Source organism: Copadichromis virginalis, linkage group LG14 (genome assembly GCF_057382275.1).
Source record: "Copadichromis virginalis isolate Kocher_CV1m ecotype Utaka linkage group LG14, C_Virginalis_male_GT1.1, whole genome shotgun sequence".
Lineage (NCBI taxonomy): Eukaryota > Metazoa > Chordata > Actinopteri > Cichliformes > Cichlidae > Copadichromis > Copadichromis virginalis.
In genome coordinates, this window is record NC_140631.1 from 31,610,388 (window position 1) to 31,630,059 (window position 19,672).

A 19,672-nucleotide genomic window follows, 5' to 3' on the forward strand; every position below is an offset into this window, starting at 1 on the left:
TTTACATCCATGTAGTGCAGGTCTAATTTCCTGGCTGTAGCTCAGCCGGCTATGAAATCACCAGGTTTCCCCCTCCAGACTGGGTTGCGTCAGATATCGCTTCCCATGTCAGGCATTCTGTGAAGCTTCCATGCTCTGGGCTCCTTCAGCTAAGCTTGTGCCCTGGTAGGCACACACTTCTCTGCCAGACCAGCTGCTGGGTTTTCTGTGTCCATGAGACAGCAGTATGTTGGCAGCCCCTCAGGGGGGAGGCCAGTCTGAGCTGAATGATACAGGATCTTCTTACCCAACTGTAAAAAAACATACGCCACAGGGTAGTACAGTATACTGATTTATAATCGCAGAATGAAAGATCTTTTGTTCTTTAACTTTTGCTGTGTTCTGGCTCTTGCATGCAAAATGAACTTGAGCGGTATTATCCAGTCACATAAGAATTTAATAGACTTTTGTGGCAGCCAGAAGTGACTGTGATTCTGCTCTTCAAAGCTTTGTTTTTGCCTGCTTGATTTGTGTGTGTGCGCGTGTCCCTAAACAGGATGATTGCTTTGACTTTGAGATTATAGTGGGTTTCATAACCACTCTGGTACTGCATTTATTCAAATCATAGCACACTGACAGTTTCTTTCGCATTCATTATGTTTTAATGTAAAATGTGAATGCTTCACATATGCACATTTTGATCATGTTAGTGGAAAGACAAGGTCATACTGTGGTCCAACATGTTTATACAGATCAATAGTATAACAGTGGTGGTCCCTCGAGGTTAATGCCTCGGTTTTTGCCTTAATAAAATCTTAAAGAGATTACTTGTGTTTTTAAAAAAATGACCTGCACAGTGGGTTCATTTCTGGGGTCAGCCTCAAGTGGCCATCCAAGGCACTCTACTGTTATATGGCCTTAGCTAGTAACAAATGTATATGGGGTTTTGTTTGTTATTGCTTTTTCTGTTTCTGCGGTGAGGTGTCAAGCAAAAGCAACAAGTGGGGATATAATAACCTAACCGGCCAGTCAGAAGGGTTATGCTTAATTATCTTACCAGCTAGTGACCCAAGCAGGTCTCATTCAGCGATGTAGACAAGGGCTCTGGGTTGTGAGAAAGTCTGTGCTGTAGTAGAGATGTCCAAAGCTCGATCTTATGCCTCCATGTTTCTAAATGGATGACCGGTAACTTTACATGTGACCATGTGTGTAAGCATGTAAGCATTCACAGGAACAGTATTTTATCTATGCGGGCATTGCAGAAAATGACCTCATGCAAATATTGACAAAGCACACAGCTAAACATCAAAAAGGAAGATAAAGGCCTGTGATATTTAGCGATTGTGTGTTTATCTAGCTTGTTAGCTGCTAACTAGGGGTGCAACAATACTCATATCGATATTGAACCGTTCGATACAGTGCTTTCGGTTCGGTACACATATGTATTGAACAACACAAAATTTTTAATTTATTTTATCAACTTTTCTTCTGACGATGCTGTCTGTGTTGAGCGCTCAGTGAATCTGCGTTCGACTACTCCGCCTAGGCTGCACTGTCAAGCGCAGATCCACTGAGCGCAGCGCAAGCTAGCAAGACAGAAGCTAAGCTCCTTACAACATGGCAATTTGAACCTCCCCCACCTTCATTCAGATCTGGCCTTTGGAACTATTTTGGTTTTCATGTGACGTATGACCCTGAAGGTAAGCACGTCATGGACAAAAGTAAAACAGTATGTCGATGTGCCATGCAATGCTCAATTACATTGGTGGGAAGTAGTGCGTTAGCGCAGTTTGCTCATTAACGTGTTGACTCCGTCCAGCCCCACGCATGGGGCGATCCTGGTAACTCGTTAACAGAGATTTGCGGCATTATGGCGTTAATGTCATTTTAACGAGATTAACGCTGACAGCACTAGTGGGAACACAACGAATATGACTGCACATTCACCCGACATCATCGTAGTGCAAAGACAAGTGGAAGCAGACAAAAACAACAAGCACACATGCTACAAACTTTACCAGAGTCATTTAGACAGCCGTTAGCACATGATTCTCCTTATGGGGACCTGATATGTTTAATATGCTGCTGAGAATATAGCCCAGAAGAAGCGTATAGTATAGCTTTTATTTTGGAAAGAGCCATTTCTCTGTAATAAACTCTCTTTTCCAAAGATGAGTGATTTCTCGATCAGATAGATGTATTTTTTTATTATTTTGTTGTTTCAGCAACATTACATTTAAAAACTGTACTTTTGAGTTAAAATATATATTTATAATTTTAATAAATGACAAATTAAAAAGGCATGAACATTTTTTTTTTTTTTTTTGTATCGAAAAAATATCAAACCGTGACCCCAAAGTATCGAACTGAACTGTGAATTTTGTGTATTGTTGCACCCCTACTGGCTACGTCCACACTAATGCATTTTTGTTTGAAAACTAATCGTTTTCTCTCAGTTTTGGCCTCCCATCCACAGCGAAAACGGAGACTAAAAACTAACTAAAACATGACGTATGTTAATCATATGATGCAGTCATGTGACCAATTAAACCAAGATAGCGGAGGGCATTATACAGCAGTTGTTTTGTTTGCTCTCAATTTTAACAGCCCTATTAAAGATTAATATCAGTCAGTACATGCTCCAGATAGCTTTTCTTCAAATTCTTTAACTAGCACTCGCTTTTGCAATTTTGTACTTTTGTGTTACTGGCAGCAACAACTCCAACTCATTGTTAGTCCATTTAAAAAAAACTCGGTGCTTTTACTCAACATTTTGTCGCGATGTTTCAAAGATCAAGAAAGTAAATAAACGACAGACAGAAATGAGGCAGGTCCAAGCTTCTTGTTTTTCACGCATGCGCAGTACTGGGACGTAAGTGTTTTCAGACGTTTCTATGTGGACGAATCTACTTGGGCTAATGGAACACAATTATTGCATTGACTGAGAGTTTAAGTTATAACTTTTTTTCCCATCTCATAGTACTGTGTATAAGTCTTGAGACACCCCTCATTTCTTTACATTTTGCAGGGAAAATGGGAAATGGGCGAATCAATATACTGGAATTTTGAAATTTTTTGCACATTTCTATAACTGTAACTGTGTAGAAAAATTAATCTGTTGGATTTTTTTATTTATTTATCTGTGCACCACGTAAAAATGTTTTAAATTTCAGCAGTATAAGGTAGATATATCTATGACAATGACGACTTTTTCTCAGGACATCAAAGGTGACCTGTGAGATGGACACAACCCCAGCTCAGGAGCGAGTGGCTGGGTTCATCATTATCAGCTGAATCCTTATCAGATGGTCGATGTCTGTCTGTGAAATGCCACAATGTATCAGTAATCAGAACAAGCCTGGCACGGCCCAGCAGGTCCCACACGGTAAACACAAGCTGAGCCTTATCACAGCTGTGAGTTTGGGTTACAGCAGAGGCCCTTTGTCTTTTTCTTTTTTCTTTCTTTTGTTCTCGGCTGAGCTGCAGAGGGCCCCTCTGAAATGACTGCACCTCGTGAGAAGCGTGTTTGCGTGGGTTCTCTCCGGGTACTCCGGCTTCCTCCCACCGTCCAAAGACATGCAACTTGTGGGGATAGGTTAATTGGATAATCCTAATTGCCACTAGGTGTGAATGTGAGTGCGAATGGTTGTCTGTCCCTATGTGTTAGCCCTGCGACAGACTGGCAACCTGTCCAGGGTGTACCCTGCCTCTCGCCCTATGACAGCTGGGATAGGCTCCAGCGCCCCCCGCGACCCTGAAAAGGATAAGCGGAAGCGAATGGATGGATGGATGGATATATGCACGGAGGTGAAGACTGTTGCAGAGATTACATCTTCTCATATCAAAAATGCTGAAAAGGTCACACTGATGGATTTTGGAGTTTCTCTCGTTGTGGTTTCTTTACAGATGATCTCTAATCTACGCTTCGTATGGCTGCAAGTGAGCCTGCAAGCAAGAGCTTTTATTTGTAGTCGGAGAATTAAGCAGTATTTCTCTCGTAACAACATTGTCCTTAGTGACAGCTTACATCTGTGAGCATTAAGTAGTCAATGTACGGTGATTTGCAGCATAATAAAATGGTCTATTCAGAGGAAGTTAGCTGCCTATAACAAAACACCACACTTCAATTCATCTGTTCCATCTGTTAGCAGTTTTGCAAAGTAGAGGTCACAGACTTCATCTTGGCATACTTATCCTTTTTAGGTAGCGGTGCAGCTATTTAATGAAAAGTCTGAGGGCTCATTGTGGGGTTTGATCCATTTAACAAGAGTAGCTGCGGATCCTCTGATAACAAAGAAGAGACAACAAATTGAACTTCGAGGAGTATCACATGAAGCAGGAAATCATTCCAAAGTTGCGATATCGTTGACTTTGTTCCACTTAACTCACTCTGTCACATAAATCAGTAACTAACAGCATCAGAGGCCTATATTTAAAGTCCAGCTCTTTGTTGCAGTGCCACCCTCTGGCCTTTCCTTGTATGTTCTGCATTTGAAACTAAATCTTTGCCATATGGAAGTGATCTTTAATCTTTGAGGCTCTCCCTCCAAGCCAGCAAGCTAAGCTCAGGAGAAGCTGGGCCATCGTGTCATGAGGATGAGGAAAATGTTGCAAATGATATTAGTATATTAGCTGTAAGCATTTAAGAGAACTATGTGACCTCGCTAAACCCAACACATGAAATTCATTCACCGAGAATAATGGATCTCTGTCCAGGCAGGAATGCCGGTTGCCGAAGCGCTCGTGGCTGGAACTTTAAGCTGAATTACGAAACTGTGATTTCATGTTCAGCCTCAATAATTGATGGCCCTCTCAAGCTTGTTTGAAAGTTGCTGCTTCCTTCCCCCCCGTAGTGATTCATATCTATAATCTCTGGGTACAGAGGTTGTAATCCTGACTTGTTAAGGGGTGAAAGGTGATATCAAGCCTCAGGCTAAAAAAATGGTGAAGCTGTTTTAAAATAACTGGAAAGAACTCAAACTGGAATCCCCACTATACACCCAGCAGCAATGCATTTTTAACACACCCTCTCTCAAATCTGCACTGCTCCATCTCCCGCTAACATCTGCGATGGGAGTCAAATCTGATGTGGGTGAGCTTTTGATAAAGGAAGGATGCTTCTGGACACCCACCGGGGTCCTTCACGTCTTTCTATGCAGCAGGATGTGTGACTAAGGAGCGGCTCTGTGGTCTCCCTGGGCAGGCCGCCTGCAGGAAGATGGCAGAGAAGAGTTTCTCATATTCTCTTTCAAGAAGTGTGCATTAATAAATGGTGCCAAGCAGTTCTGGATTTTATAGCGTGGCATAGTTCAAGTGCAGGGCGCTGTCCTCGTTTTCTGAAGTGTGAACTGCTGTGGAGTACGGAAATGTCTAGAGTGTCTCCTCCAGGTTTTTGGTTGTACTTCAAATGCCATGTCAGCAAATGTGGCCAGTATAAAAGCTCCCTCTTATCTCCCAACAAGAATCCCCATGCCATGTACAGAACTGCATCACTTGCAATCCTGTTGATCTTTGTGGGGCATTTTCAGGCATTTTAGGTGACATTTCTACACCAGAGGTTTAGCTGTTTGTTTATGCTGCAGCAGAGTTGGGATTCACAGTCTTCTTTCACTTGCAGCCCCTTTTAAATAAAACTGTGAGCCTGTTTACACTTTTTAAATGCATCTTTTGAGCGCTGCGCACAGTGTCATCAGCAAGCACTCGATTTGTTTAGCTCGAACTAGCAATGAAAACAAAATGTTTGAAGTACTAATATACATGTACCGGTAGTTCTAACTGCTGACAGTTCTTGAGAGAACTTCTGGACTGATTACTCATGTTGAGCCAATCATATGTAAGATTTGCCCACTCACCAAAATTATGCTAAAACTTCCAGGCTGAACCTTACACTTGGTGGTGTAGCATTAATCCAGATTACTTGTCTTTTTGAAATGCATTGGCCTCGATAGAGGATATTTTCTTCTAGTTTTTTTTTTTTTTTTTTTATATATAATTTAGAGACTGAAGTTGTCACATTGTGCAATAAATTAAATGAGGTGTAAAACTGAAGTCATGCAAAAGAAAAAATGTTGAATTCACTACACAGAATGTTCAGAACTCGCAGCAACCCAAAACTACAGGGAACAAAGACTTTATATATTTGTATATTTTTATTTTCCTCTCCATCATGATGGAATTTCTTGTGGTATCCCAAGCTGTAATGTCAGGATGCTATACGTGACAAGACTTGAAACTTGAAACATGTGGTGAAAGGATGGAGAAGGCAAAGATTTTGCTGTTAAACTTTTTTCTTTTTTTTTTTTACAATTTTAATCACAGGCTTGTTTTAGTCAAAGCAATGACAGATTTGTGTCATTTTGGCCCACCAGAGGCCCTGATTGTAGCTTAACCATTCCCGCATGTGAGGAATGTACTGCTCTATCACACAAAATCACACTAAGCGCTGTACTTCCTTCTCTTTCCCTGCAGGATGACATGAGCGACTCTCTGCGAGACTACACCAACCTCCCCGAAGCGGCACCTCTGCTCACGATCCTGGACATGTCGGCCCGTGCTAAGTACGTTCGCGATGTGGAGGAGATCACGCCGGCCGTGGTGGAGCAGTTTGTCGGCGACTTCCTGGCTGAAAAGCTCAAACCGGAGCCCATCTAAAGAGACTGTCCACGTATAAACTGGACCTATTACATGGGACTCACGCCATCATCCATCCCTGACCTATTGCTACACCCCACAGTTTCCAGGCTCCCACTCTCTCTCCCAGCTACAATCCTGACTGTTAGAGAGATGTCTCACTTTTTACTGGCATTTTAGCATTTTTATTTTAGATGTGTTCCTCTTTCATGGAGTCCCCTCTTTCTCCTGTGGTGCCTTGCATTGACTATAGTCCATACAGTAATATATATGGAGATTCTGTTGTCTTTTTTTCTTTTTTTTTTTTGCCTCAGAAAAAATTTTTTTTTTATTCTCTCATGGTGGCATTTCTAGAGAAAACGGAGAATTACCCAGTGGACCTACTTATACAGCCAATCTTTTGCTTTCTGTTTTGTCTGCAAGATTTGTTACTTTTGTTTTCTGAATGAAGTTAAGAAAGAATAAATAAAATAATCTTTTTTTCTTCACAGTTGTATTTCACCTGTAGTGCAGATGTGCTAAACTTGAGTTGGATGTAGCTGTACGCCTTCTTGGCCCTATTTAAATAAATAAATATCCCACAGTTTGACAGGTGCACATACAGTAAAGAGCATGTTCTACTTGCTTGTGACAGACCAGTGACTGATGTTTTAACCCCCCTGTCTTCTTGTGTCATCACATGAGTGAAAGTCATCTCTAGTCAGTTCTCATCTCAAAGTCATTATGAGGACTTTCTGTGAAGGTCCCCCTAATGGAAAAAGTCCCGTTTTTTTTTTTTTTTTCTAGAGGCACAAAAATGGCTTTTTTTTTTTTTTTTTTTTTGAAAAGTTGAATGTATAAATCCCTTTTATATCCTGCTACCTTAGTCATAGCTTCTCACACCAATTAAACATTCACTGGCAAGCACAAGAGTTTTGTTCCTGCTAAGTTTTATCAATAAAGTTAGCTCTTGAATATGGAAAAGACACACAGTGCAGTGACGCTCCAGTTCCTTTCTCAGAAGTTTAAACTGTGTGGGCTCAAATGACAAACTCAATGTTGCATTTATTATGGGAGAGTCTGTACCTCGACTCTGCTGATGCACTAAAATCTCAGGTGGAATAGAAACTTCTGACCTTGAGCTGTACTGGTAAGCAGGGTAAATGTCTGCACTTTTGCATAAACAATATAGCTGCTAATAAAAAAAACATTTTTTTCCATTTGTTTAATAAGAGCAGACATCTGGTTAAGGCTCCAACAGAAAACTATCAGAAGGGAAGAAATAGCTGCTTTTCTTTTTTTGCTTACCTTCCAGCACAAGGTTTATTATGAACTTAAAAGTATTTGATGCAATCTTGATTAACACATACAGCAAAGCTTGTGTGTGGGGGGGAAAAAGTTGCAGTATTACAGAAATTTGATGTATTTTGTTGCTAATACAAATATTTAAATTAAAGCGCACCTTTAAAATTTCCATGAATATGAGGAACTGAGGGTAGTTGTTTTAAGGAACTCACCAAAAATTCTTTGACCTTTCAACTGTATTCATCATAATAATTCAAACTTCCTTTTAACAGGAAGAGACCTCCAACAGAACCACATTCAGGGACTCATTTGGGGGTAAAACAGAAAAAACAGGAGCATGGAGAGGAGTTAATGATGTGAATTAATGGCATGTATACTGATGAAGTGAGGCGAGTGGAGACAACATGCTCAGTACAGCAAGGAAAGTTATCTGCCTGAGCCAGTAGTTTCATAACTGAGGGATGCTTCAGTCACCTAATCCAGATTTATCTCTAAGGTTTATCTGTAGATAATGCTTTATTTTTGGTTTTGGTTTTTTGCAGTGAAAGAAAACAACACATTCAAATTCACATAAATCATAAACACAGTTTGCAAATTTACTGTTAAGAGTATTATATGGGACACTCTGTTCAGTCCGATATTTAATAGAAGCATCATGGAAACTGTCTCTCAGCTTTACATTGATGTTTCTTTCCAGATGTTTGCAGTAGTTTTAAGAGTTGCTTCCTGCCCTCAAACAGAAGAATGCTAGCTGCCATGGCAGAATTCAAGCTGTCCACATCAGGAACAACGGGAATAAAGAGCCTGTGGCCGTCAGTTTTCTCTGCCAACTGGACTGCTTCTAGACTCAAACCATTCGTCTCACCACCTATCACAAGAGCAGTTGGGCTTTGAGCCCAACTGTCATAGTACAGCTTAGTGTCCACTCTGGGGAGTGAAAGTCCCTCATGTTCAGAGTCCGAATCAGAATCGTAATCCTCGTACTCCATGTTTTTGCGGTTGGGTCTTGAGCTGACCCAGCCGTAATCTCCAGCTTTGGAGGGTTCAGGAGACACATTAACCTCTACTTCTCTACTTCTGTCAGGGCTGCCACTGCTGTCGGCCACGTGGACAGTCACGGGTTTAGGGAGATGGTTTTCAACATCATCCCAGTCAAGGCTGGGATAGATGGGAAGGCGGAAATGGGCGCCCATTGCTGCACGGAGAACTTTAGGCTCCCAAACATCCACACAACCTGTTTGAAAAAAATGCAAAGTTCCCAAAATTCAAAGGAAGGTTTCACAGGATTATTAATTTGATCTCTAATAGTTACTGTAAACCTACCCTTTGTGAGGAGGGCATTATGACAGCCAGCAGCAGCAGCACATCGCAGCATAGTCCCGAGATTCCCAGGATCCCGGATGTTGTCACATATCAGAGACAAATGCACTGAGTGACCTTTACTTGCAAAGTTTAACCGTGCCGGATCTGGGCGAGAAAATATCGCTGCAGAAGAAGAGGTCAGAGTCAGAAATAATTGAGATATTAGTGCTTCATCATGAGCCAAAAAAGAAAATCTGACCCTTACCGATCACTCCCTGTGGGGCTACAACGTCAGACCAGAGCTTGATGTCCTCAAACTTGACTTTCACTAGTGTGGCCCTTCTCAGCTTATCTAAGGGCAGCTCTCTGAGTCGATCCACCGTGCTGAAGAACACAGTCTGTGGTTTAGCACCAGCATCCAGGGCGTCACAGATCAAACGCCTGCCTTCAAGAAGGATTTTACCTTGGTGGTCCCGAAATGTCCTGGAACGAGCCACACTCACTAACCTCCTAGAGCAGAGACGTGGAGAAAGAGGAGGAGAAGGAAGGAATGGCTTCAGAAGGATGAGGACAGCTACAAAATCTATGTCTACCTTGAGACAAGATGTTGATGGAGGCCCACATGCACCCGGGTGTCCTGACATACATACTGCAGTTCTTGACCTTCTCATAAAATTACACAGTTCCTCTCTTGGCACCCTATCATATCCTTTCTCTAGATCCACAAAGTTACAGTCCGACTACTTCTGACCATCTCAATATTTCTCCATCAGTTCTCTCAAAGCAAACATCACATTTGTACTTCTCTTTCTCACTCACTGACCATCACCTCTCTCGTTAATTAAGCTTCAAAAACTCTTTCCCACATCTCCATGGTATGGCTCATCAGCTTTATCTCTCTGTGGTTGCTACATCTCGGCACATCAACTTTGTTCTTGCTGTATTCCTAATAATTGTGCTTTTGTTTTGTATGCCAGGGCCCATGGCCTCTGGCTCAATCACCTCTGCTACTGCCCTCACTCGGTGAGACTTACGCCAGTCTTTTATCTCCAGGCGAAGCCCTCTCATAGCGCAGTCCGTCCACTTCATTCTTTGTCACAGTAAAAGCATGTTTCGTAGCTGACTGCTCATCAGTCCTCGTCCTGACAGAGTTTCTCTCTTCGTGATGCTGTGTACCTGCAGATATGATTCTTCCCTTGGTCTCCCTCTGGATCTTTGGTTCGTCTGACTGAATCTGAGGCACCTTTACGACTTTTCCCGTCTCGTTTTCAGGAAACAGCACTCTGACAGGTTTCCTCCTCAGTCCGCGTACATACCGTTTTGATTCCACAGTGACACAGCTCCTGGTTGTTAGGAAAGCATGTCGCTCTATCATGGAAATCAGGCAGATCATGCTTCTTGAGTACGCTGCCATTTTGCCTGCTTTCTTCTTCTCTCATCTGTCAGGATGTTTCAAAAATACAAGCTAACCCGCCTAGCGCCACCAGTTTTTAATAGCTGATATTGCGTTTACAAATTAAAAATAAACCAAACACATTTGGTGGCGTTATTAATGTAATTATTTAATAACATAATGTGTTACAAATTGTTAAACGGGTCCTATAGTAGCCGTTTTTTTTGTTTTGTTTTTTACATTTATTGATGCTTCAAACTTGACGCTTGATCATAATCTCGCGAGAAAACAATGACACATTGGTCAAACCATTAACCTGAGCAGTTAGGGGGGGATTGTGAATTTTATACATTGTACTTTAACGTACAGTCGCCGTTCTTTGCTTTAATACTAGAGCAGCACTAATAATAACGACAGGTGGTGTAACACATTATCCAGCGGTTTTTTTTTTTCGTTTTGTAGTTTTACTTGCAAATACCCGGTATGTGTTCATTGGTGATTACCAGTCGAGCACAGAAAAATCGATACGACCACAGGTAGCACGGCTGTCAACAAATATGGCTTTGAGACGAGCGTTGCATTTTGTTTTCAAAGTTGGTGACAGGGCTAAAACTGCCACCTTTTACAGAGATGTTCTAGGTATGAAGGTAAGTTTTCTGAGCTGCATTTAAATGTAGGATTGGACTGAAGCCGCCGTAGACTAGCAGCTTTTGCTGATGTCGGATAATTTCAGGGTTGCACAACCTGAGCAAATTTCCGTAGTTATCATTGTATAAGTGGAAGTGGACATCACTGAATTGTAATGTTCTCACTACTTGTTATTTATTTCAGATTTTAAGACACGAAGAGTTTGAGGAAGGCTGCAAGGCAACTTGTAATGGGTATATAAGACACAACTCCAGTTGAATCTTGAGCTCAGTATAATGCTAAATAAAAGTCCTGTGGGGGAAAAAGTATTTGCCACCTTCCTGTTACACTTTCATGTTTCAGATCAAGGTCAAACAAATCAAGGCTTAGTGAAACGATGTATTGCCCCCTAAACCTAATAACTGGTTATGCCACCTTTACGAACTGTAATCAAGCGTTTAAGATAACGGTCAAAAGGTCTTTCACGTCACTGTGGAGGAATTCTGACCAACTCTTCTTTTCAGAATTGTTTGAACTCAGCCACAATGGATGGTTTTCCCACATGGACAAAACGCTTTAAGGTCTGGACTCTCTCCCTCCTTTTTTAAGCCATTCAGAGATAGACTTGCTAGGGTGTTTTGGTCTGTTTCTTATTGTTGAATCATGAACACTGACCTTAAATGAGGCAAGGGAAACGTGCAGTTCTTTCTTTATTTTTTTTATAATTGAAGTCTTTATTTGTTTTTAACATTTCACAACACAAAAACAAACAAAACAACCAACAAACAACAACAGAAAATATATATATATAAAAAATATAATAATAATAATAATAATAATAATAAAAAAAATTAAAAAATTAAAAAAACTCAAATCAGTTAACTCAAATCTTTAAGTCATTCCTTTACTGAGTGCCTACACAAACAAACAGTGCAGCAAGCGTACAACATGACTAAAGATAATTGCCCTGACCAAATAAGTTCCAACCATCTCAGCCAAAAACACGTCCCCACGATTCGTCAAAACCCTCCCTATCATCATTAATCCTAGCCAAGAGCTTTTCATACGACACCATTTTCAGCATAGTTTCTTTCCACCTATTATATTCTGGTGGAGACGGTTCCTTCCATACACTGAGAATAACTCGAGCCGCTGCGATCACCCCCACCTTTATAACCACAAAGTCATATTTTGAAACCCCAGGTAATACTGACCGATCCCCTAATAAGCACAGTCTTGGTGACAGGGGTATCATCAAACCAATCCACCTTCCTATTTTGTCCAATACTTTTTGCCAAAAGGGATAAACTTTCCCACATTCCCAAATAGCATGTATAAATGTCCCTGGATCTGAACTACATTTCCAGCATACATTACTGGGACTAATTCCCATTCTATAAAGTTTGGATGGAGTGAAGTACCACCTGTGTATTAATTTATACTGAGTAAATTTACCCCTGGCCTCTCTTATATATTTATCAGAGAATGACAAAATTCTGCGCCAGTCTTCTTTAGAAATTGCACAACCCAGATCCCTCTGCCATATAACCCTCAAGTTTTCACATATCTCTTTTTTTGGATTGTTAAACAGTTTGTAGAAAACCGCCGCCCTATGTGCTGTACTGGACAATTCTAAAAACTCCACCACCATATTCGAGCTTTGAGCAAATTTTCCTTTGGTAACACAATCCCTTATTTGTAAATATTTCCAAAAATTATTTTCTCTTGTCAAACTTTATTTTCGGGTTATTTCAGCAAATGACATAAACACTCCCCCTGAGTAAAGATCACTTATCCTGCGTATGCCTTTGACAAGCCATTCCTTCCAGAACACAGTTTTCCGCCCAATCCTTACAGCAATATTGTTCCATAGCGAGGCATAAGGTTGTCTTAGATGAGATGCTCCACACAACTTGTGCACCTCCACCCAGACAGCTTTGGAATACCTGAGCACTGGGTTATTATGAGAGTCTTGTCCATTAGTTGCCGCGCCCTGCGAGAGAACATCCAAAGGTGTGAAGGGGCTCGCTAGTTCCTGTTCGATCTTCATCCAGCTCAGCTCAGAGCCCGATCCTGTCCAGTATTTGGCCAGTCTTGACAATTCAAAAGCTAAATTATACAACTTCACATTTGGGAGGGCCATTCCCCCAATGTCTTTAGAGGCCCACATTTTCTTTATATTCACTCTCGGCTTCTTGTTATTCCACAAAAAATCTTTGATTAACTTCTCAATTCGACCAAATATGTGCAAAGGAATCCGTACAGGTAACATCATGGAAACATAATTGAACTGTGGGACCACCATCATTTTAATCACATTAATTTTACCCCATAGTGTAAGATTCAATTTACCCCATTTATCCAGATTTGTTTTTATCTTTAGGAGGAGAGGTTCCACATTTGAAAGCATAATATCCTCCAAGTCGGGTTTTAATAATATTCCTAAATACTTCATACCTGAAGGTGAGTACTTAAAATTGAATGGAGTAACGCATCCAGAATGACATGATGCTGACAATGGCATGCCCTCTGACTTGTCCCAGTTTATCTTATAACCTGACAACCCTGAAAATGACTCAACACACGTGAGTAGCGCTGGTAGAGACTGCATGGGATCCGTCAATACTGCTAAGATGTCATCAGCATATAGAAACAACTTGTGTTCCATACCCCCTGCATGAACACCTCTGACACCCCTGTTTGCTCGAATAGCCAAGGCCAGCGGTTCCAGAAATATTGTAAAAAGCAACGGGGACAAAGGGCACCCCTGTCGGGTCCCGCGAGTAAGATGAAAAAACCCTGACACCAATCCATTTGTCAAAACCGCTGCCCTTGGACTTGCATATACAGTTTTGACCCAATTACAAAACCCAGGCCCAAACCCAAACCTTGCGAGGGTCGTCATAAGGAAGCCCCATTCCACCCGATCAAAGGCCTTCTCAGCATCTAGCGAGAAGGCCGCAACCGGGGTTAGGTTAGATTCGCTTCTGTGCATGAGATGAAGAAGTCTTCTAATGTTATCACCTGAGGACCTATTTTTAATAAAGCCAACCTGGTCACCATTAATGATATCTGGTAATATTTGATCCAGGCGGGAGGCCAAAACCTTTGTCAAAATTTTGCAATCAACGCCCAAAAGGCTTACAGGCCGGTAATTTGCTGGGTCCGACAGATCCCTATCCTTTTTAGGAATAAGGGAGATCAGTGCTTCATTAAACGTACTCGGCAAGGAACCTATCTCCAATGCCTCAAGGTAAACTTTATGCAGGACTGGGGCTAAAATATCGATATATTTCTTATAATACTCAATCGGGAAGCCATCCAAGCCTGGCGATTTCCCATTCTTCATTAATAAGATCGCAGCCCTGACCTCTTCTTCCGTTATAGGCTCATCCAGTCTCGTTTTCTGTTCCCCAGAGAGAGTAGGTAATTGTAGACCTGAAAAAAATGTCTCCACCTCCCCTTCATCAAGCGCACCAGCAGACGTATACAAATCTTGATAAAATGATTGGAAAACTGAGTTTATTTCCTTCGATGAGGTTATCACTTGGCCGTCCTTCATAATCATAGATATATTATTCAAATTATCTTGCTGCTTCAGTTGTCTTGCCAATAGTCTTCCACTCTTTTCGCCACCTTCATAAAATTTTGTTTTGAGCCTAAATAAGGCATATTCCGCCTTTTTGTTATAAATGTCATTCAACTGGTATTTTAATTTACATATAGTCTGATATTTATAATTTGAATATTGACTCTCTAAGTCCTTCTCCAACTCCCGTATTTCTTTATCCAAGGTTTCTACCCGTTCTAGATCACTTTTCTTAACTTTTGATGCGTATGCAATCATCTTTCCTCTTATATATGCTTTAGACGCTTCCCAAACTGTGGCTACTTTGTCTGTGGAACCCATATTGATTTCGAAAAAAATTTTGAGATCCTTTGTTAACTCCTCACTAAAACTCTTGTTCTGCAACAACATCGTGTTAAGCCTCCAGCGGCCCCTCTTCGTTCTATCCGTGTTCAAGTCAATTTGCAACTCTACTGTGGCATGATCACTAATAGCAATGGCACCAATCTCACAGTCTACGACTGACTCGACCAGAGACTTTGATATTAAGGCGAAATCTATCCTCGAATATGTTTTATGACAGTTGGAGTAAAACGTGTATTCCCTTGAACTGGGATTAACTAACCTCCAAATGTCCGTTAAGCAAAGATCCTCTGTCAGTAAATGAACAGCCTCTCTGTCCCTGGGTGTAGACGTACCCCTGGGATTACTCTTATCAATTATCCCATCCATCACGTGGTTGAAATCCCCAGCCAATATCACGTGCAGTTCTTTATTAAATGTTGTTCTGGGTTCTTTAGTGACTAGATTAGTTGTTAATGCACTCCTGGAGGAATTTTGGTAGGTTGGCCACTAATGGAAAGGTTCACAACTGTTTAAAGTTTTCTCCATTTGTGGATAATGGCTCTCACCACGATTTACTGGAGTCCCAAATCCATACAAAGGGCCTTGTAATGCTTTCCAGACTGATAGTTCAGTTAGTGACTAACACTATCAGTGACTTTTTTTCAAATGTGTTTCTTTAGATCATGGCATGATGTGTTTCTTTTAGATATCTTTCAGCCAGGTTCTGTTAGGTCTGTCTCATTTTTTTAAAAACATTGCCAGTGGATATTTTTTTTAATTCACTCAGGTTATCTTTGACTAATATAAAAATTTGTTTGATGGTCTAATAAATATCACTGTAACAAACATGCAAAACATACAAAATCAGGAAGAGGGCAAATATCTTTTCACAGGACAATGCAGATGTTGATACACTAGTGGTAAACCTGCCTTCACCCCCTACCCATACAGCCCTTATGATGGGAAATGGAGCAAGACAATGGTTGGCTTTGGTCCAGAGGATGACCATTTTGTTGCTGAACTGACCTACAACTATGGTGTGGGAGAATATAAACTTGGCAATGACTTCTTGGTGGGTGAGAGTTTGTTTTCACATTGCATGCAGGAAAAGATTGTCTTGTTATTCAGTGTACAGTGGCAATAATGGGATATTTGTACGTGTGTTTTCATGTTAGGGGATCACTCTGCAGTCGAGCCAAGCTGTAAGCAATGCTAAATGTCTCGGGTGGCCTCTCACTGAGGTGGGAGAGGCTCTGTATCTGACTCAGGCTCCTGGAGGCTATCCTTTCTATCTGGTGGACAAAGAGCAACCTCATAATGGTGAGTGTCACACAAGTCAAATCTGCCTGCTCCTTCTTTAGCTTCTTCTTCTTTTTCTTGGGTTTCTAGCAGGCTGGATGCATATTGTTTTTTTGGGGGGGGGTGTTGCTTCATAAACCTCCATCAAGGATCAAATCCTTACATGCAGTCTGGTATCCACAAACTTAAATTAATACTTTGTAACTTCATATTGATCAGAGTTCAATATTGACTTTAGAGAAAAGGCTGTAATATCCATTCTTGACAGTTCTGATCGCGTAGGGTTTCTCTCCATGACATAGTTGGAGCGATCTATCAAAACCTGCTTACGAGTTTCCATCTCCTCACATGTGCCACACATGTTCCACATATGGATGCTTCCTCACTAGTGACAGCTGTTAAATCTGTCTCTGACCCTGTATGAAAAAAGGCATATGATCACTGAGCTGGAATCAGAATCAACAGAATTAACAGAATTAATCAATTATGTGGAAAAAGTGTAAGCAGGTGCTGGGTAAGAATTTTAAGGAGACCCAGATGTCTAAAGTATAGCAACTCAATTCTGAATCTTATTTCTTTTAAGGGTTTATTTGTGCACATCCAGAGTCACTTTCCAGCAGTCATAAAGCGTGATTATCTAAACACGGATGATCTGATATCGTCGTGTTGGTGTTGTTCCTGGAACAACATAGTAAATGTTGTTTCAGGATCAACATTGCAAGTGACCAATCACATTGTTGTGACGTTATTCTTTGGCGCGCCAAGCCATTCGTGCACTTATGAAATTCTGCTTAGCGTTTATTAAAGGGTCAGGGCCCGTTGATCGGCGGACAGAGGCGATTTCTCGCAGCTTAAGTACAGTTTTTTGTTTTACGGCGGTTTTTCCCAAAGTCGCAAAAGTATGACGTCACAACATTCTGATTGGTCACTTGCAATGTTGATCCTGGAACAACATTTACTATGTTGATCTGGGAACAACACCAACACGACGATATCAGATCGTGCGGTCAAATAAGTCAAAAGATATAGACCAAAAACAAATGCCCATTGCGGAGGACATAAATTAATAGGCTGGTTCTCAGGAGTGTATATATTTATTTTTTCATATGCAGCCGATGACACACAAATGTAGTGTGTTCACACAGTGGTTTGATCCTCTGCATGTATCCTTAGCGCAAGATACTGAACCCTGAGTTGCCCCGGTGTGTGTGTCTGTGTGTGTGTGAGAGAGGTTAAAAGAGACAATTTTATGAATATGTGTGTTTATGGCTGAATGCAGCTTGCAGTAAAAAAGTGCTGTAAGTGCCCAAATAGAGTAGAAAAGGACTACAGAAGTACCCATCTGTTAACCTGTTAACCACTTACTTTCTGTAATCTGTTCCCAGACCCTGTGCAGAAGGTTTGTCTCGGGGTATCAGACCTCCAAAGATCGACCCACTACTGGTCCACACTCTTGGGGATGAAAGTGATGGACAAAAATGAGGAAAAGAAGACGGTGCTCATGGGATTTGCAGACAGTCAAGTGAGTCAAAGAAATTAAATGTTAAACCCTAAGATAAGTTTAAAATAGTTCTATTGTTGAAGTTTGAATTGTATGTTTTGCGGTTTATGTTGATGCCTGAGTAATATGTGTCAAATTCTTTGTAGTGCAAACTGGAGCTTCAGGACATTGGAGGGATGGTTGACCATGGAACAGCTTTTGGGAGAATAGCGTTTTCATGCCCGCGGGAGCAAGTAAATTATTATTTTCTAAACGGCTAATGTCAACTTGCAGATAAACTATTTCCAACAACATTATAATGAGATATTATTATGCTCCTCAGCTGCCGGTTATTGAAGCCTTGATGAAAAAGGAAAATCAGAAAATTCTCACCCCATTGGTCAGCTTGGACACTCCTGGAAAAGCTACAGTAGAAGTGGTTATTTTGGCTGACCCTGTAAGCACGTTCCCAAAATAATGCTGAAATGATGTCAAATTCATTAAGTTAACAATATTAAACGTAAAATGTTTGCTTTAGGATGGCCATGAGATTTGTTTTGTGGGAGATGAGGCCTTTAGGCAGCTTTCCATGTTGGATCCCAAAGGGAATGAATTCCTTGATAAGGTTGGTGTTACTATAACACATAGCCCTCAAATGCTTATCCAGCATGTGTCAGATATTCACTGTGCTTGTCATCCTTTTAACACTTTTCAGGCTATGGCTGAAGATAAAAGTGATGAATGGTTTGCCAAACACAACAAACAGAAGACTGCTGCATGAGATGGAGCAGCCGACCTGTCAGTTTTCATCAGTTAATGAGGATGAGATGCCGCGCAACGCACCTGTAGCATAGATCTGCCTTAGGCTGGCAGCGTAAGATTAATTTTGTGTTATGTAAAAACATTTGTGCCCTGAGATGATGTAATGGACCACTTGTTATGGATTTTTTTTCCCAATAAATATTCTTCCTAAAAGCAAGGCTGAGTGATGGGCAAAAAACATTAAGTTAGTTTTATCTATAAAAGACATTTCAATGTGATCTTAATTTTAGGCGAAAAGGGGACACTGAGAGAAGTTGGGGCCAACTTAATCTCATAATAAAGTATCACCAGGACTTCATAGCTTAAATTTGGTCTTGCACCTCTACTGAGTCTCCACCAACCTTATGTGCAAATTCCTCTTACAGCTGTAGTAAAACAACATGTTTGCACAGTTCCTAACTGATTTTGTGGTAATTATAAAACACAGATTACTCAATGGGCCCACCATGTACAGGCTCTATGGGCTTTTGGTCTTATCCTAGAAATATGACATATCCAATAACGAGCCACAAAACAACAGAAATGAGGCGCAAAAAGATATGTACAAGGACTGCAAAGACATAAGATGGATACACTCAGATGCAAAAATGACCAAATGACATCTGCATGGTCTGTGGTTCTCTTTTTCAGTTCTGTTGTTTGTGCACATGAACCTGTTGTTTTATATTCTATCCATGTCTACCTGTATTTAGAAAACATGTGCCATATACCATAATAGAAAATAAAGGTTTTATATGTATAATTAAGGAGAATTTGCCTGATTTTGTATGTTCTTCCTCATAAGTTGAAGCATTTTGCATATATGCAAACAATCAAATGACCAAACGGCTGGCAGGTGCAGGGATGTTACCTGAGAATGTAGAAATACGTTTTTTCCCTAAGGGGGATGGCAGAGGAGACTTGTGTGCACAATGGGAATAAACTGTTTATTTGGTATTTGTAA

The 19,672-nt window shown here is 40.9% G+C and overlaps 3 protein-coding genes across 3 annotated transcripts in view; 2 read left to right on the top strand and 1 right to left on the bottom strand.

Annotated features, from left to right (window-relative positions):
- Positions 1–7,353, top strand: part of nxn (nucleoredoxin) — a 70,196-nt gene extending 62,843 nt beyond the window's left edge. The window contains exon 8 of the mRNA XM_085430441.1: positions 6,448–7,353. Within this exon, the coding sequence (XP_085286567.1) occupies positions 6,448–6,630 (183 nt within the window). The 3' untranslated portion in view covers positions 6,631–7,353. The remainder of the gene's footprint in view (positions 1–6,447) is intronic.
- Positions 7,354–8,464: 1,111 nt separating this feature from the next.
- mrm3a (mitochondrial rRNA methyltransferase 3a) lies at positions 8,465–10,880 on the bottom strand. Its single transcript, XM_085430440.1, has 4 exons — positions 10,230–10,880; positions 9,461–9,705; positions 9,217–9,378; positions 8,465–9,127 (listed from the first exon to the last, which is right to left on the bottom strand). The coding sequence occupies exons 1-4, from the start codon at positions 10,607–10,609 to the stop codon at positions 8,547–8,549; spliced, it is 1,368 nt and encodes a 455-aa protein (XP_085286566.1). The 5' UTR covers positions 10,610–10,880; the 3' UTR covers positions 8,465–8,546.
- Positions 10,881–11,057: 177 nt separating this feature from the next.
- glod4 (glyoxalase domain containing 4) lies at positions 11,058–19,481 on the top strand. The gene is made up of 9 exons (XM_085430442.1): positions 11,058–11,235; positions 11,420–11,469; positions 16,080–16,200; positions 16,304–16,448; positions 17,813–17,949; positions 18,075–18,161; positions 18,251–18,364; positions 18,446–18,532; positions 18,623–19,481. The coding sequence occupies exons 1-9, from the start codon at positions 11,146–11,148 to the stop codon at positions 18,686–18,688; spliced, it is 897 nt and encodes a 298-aa protein (XP_085286568.1). The 5' UTR covers positions 11,058–11,145; the 3' UTR covers positions 18,689–19,481.
- The last annotated feature ends 191 nt before the right edge of the window (positions 19,482–19,672 follow it).

Bases quoted from the DNA above. Each gene is read 5' to 3' on its own strand.
- mrm3a (XM_085430440.1), bottom strand. From the start codon at position 10,609: ATGGCAGCGTACTCAAGAAGCATGATCTGCCTGATTTCCATGATAGAG. The intron at 9,706-10,229 runs GTAAGTCTCACC...TCTCTGCTCTAG, and splicing joins CCTGGAGATAAAAGACTGGC to GAGGTTAGTGAGTGTGGCTC. The intron at 9,128-9,216 runs GTAGGTTTACAG...TTTTTCAAACAG, and splicing joins TAATGCCCTCCTCACAAAGG to GTTGTGTGGATGTTTGGGAG.
- glod4 (XM_085430442.1), top strand. From the start codon at position 11,146: ATGGCTTTGAGACGAGCGTTGCATTTTGTTTTCAAAGTTGGTGACAGG. The intron at 11,236-11,419 runs GTAAGTTTTCTG...TATTTATTTCAG, and splicing joins GAGATGTTCTAGGTATGAAG to ATTTTAAGACACGAAGAGTT. The intron at 18,533-18,622 runs GTTGGTGTTACT...AACACTTTTCAG, and splicing joins GGAATGAATTCCTTGATAAG to GCTATGGCTGAAGATAAAAG.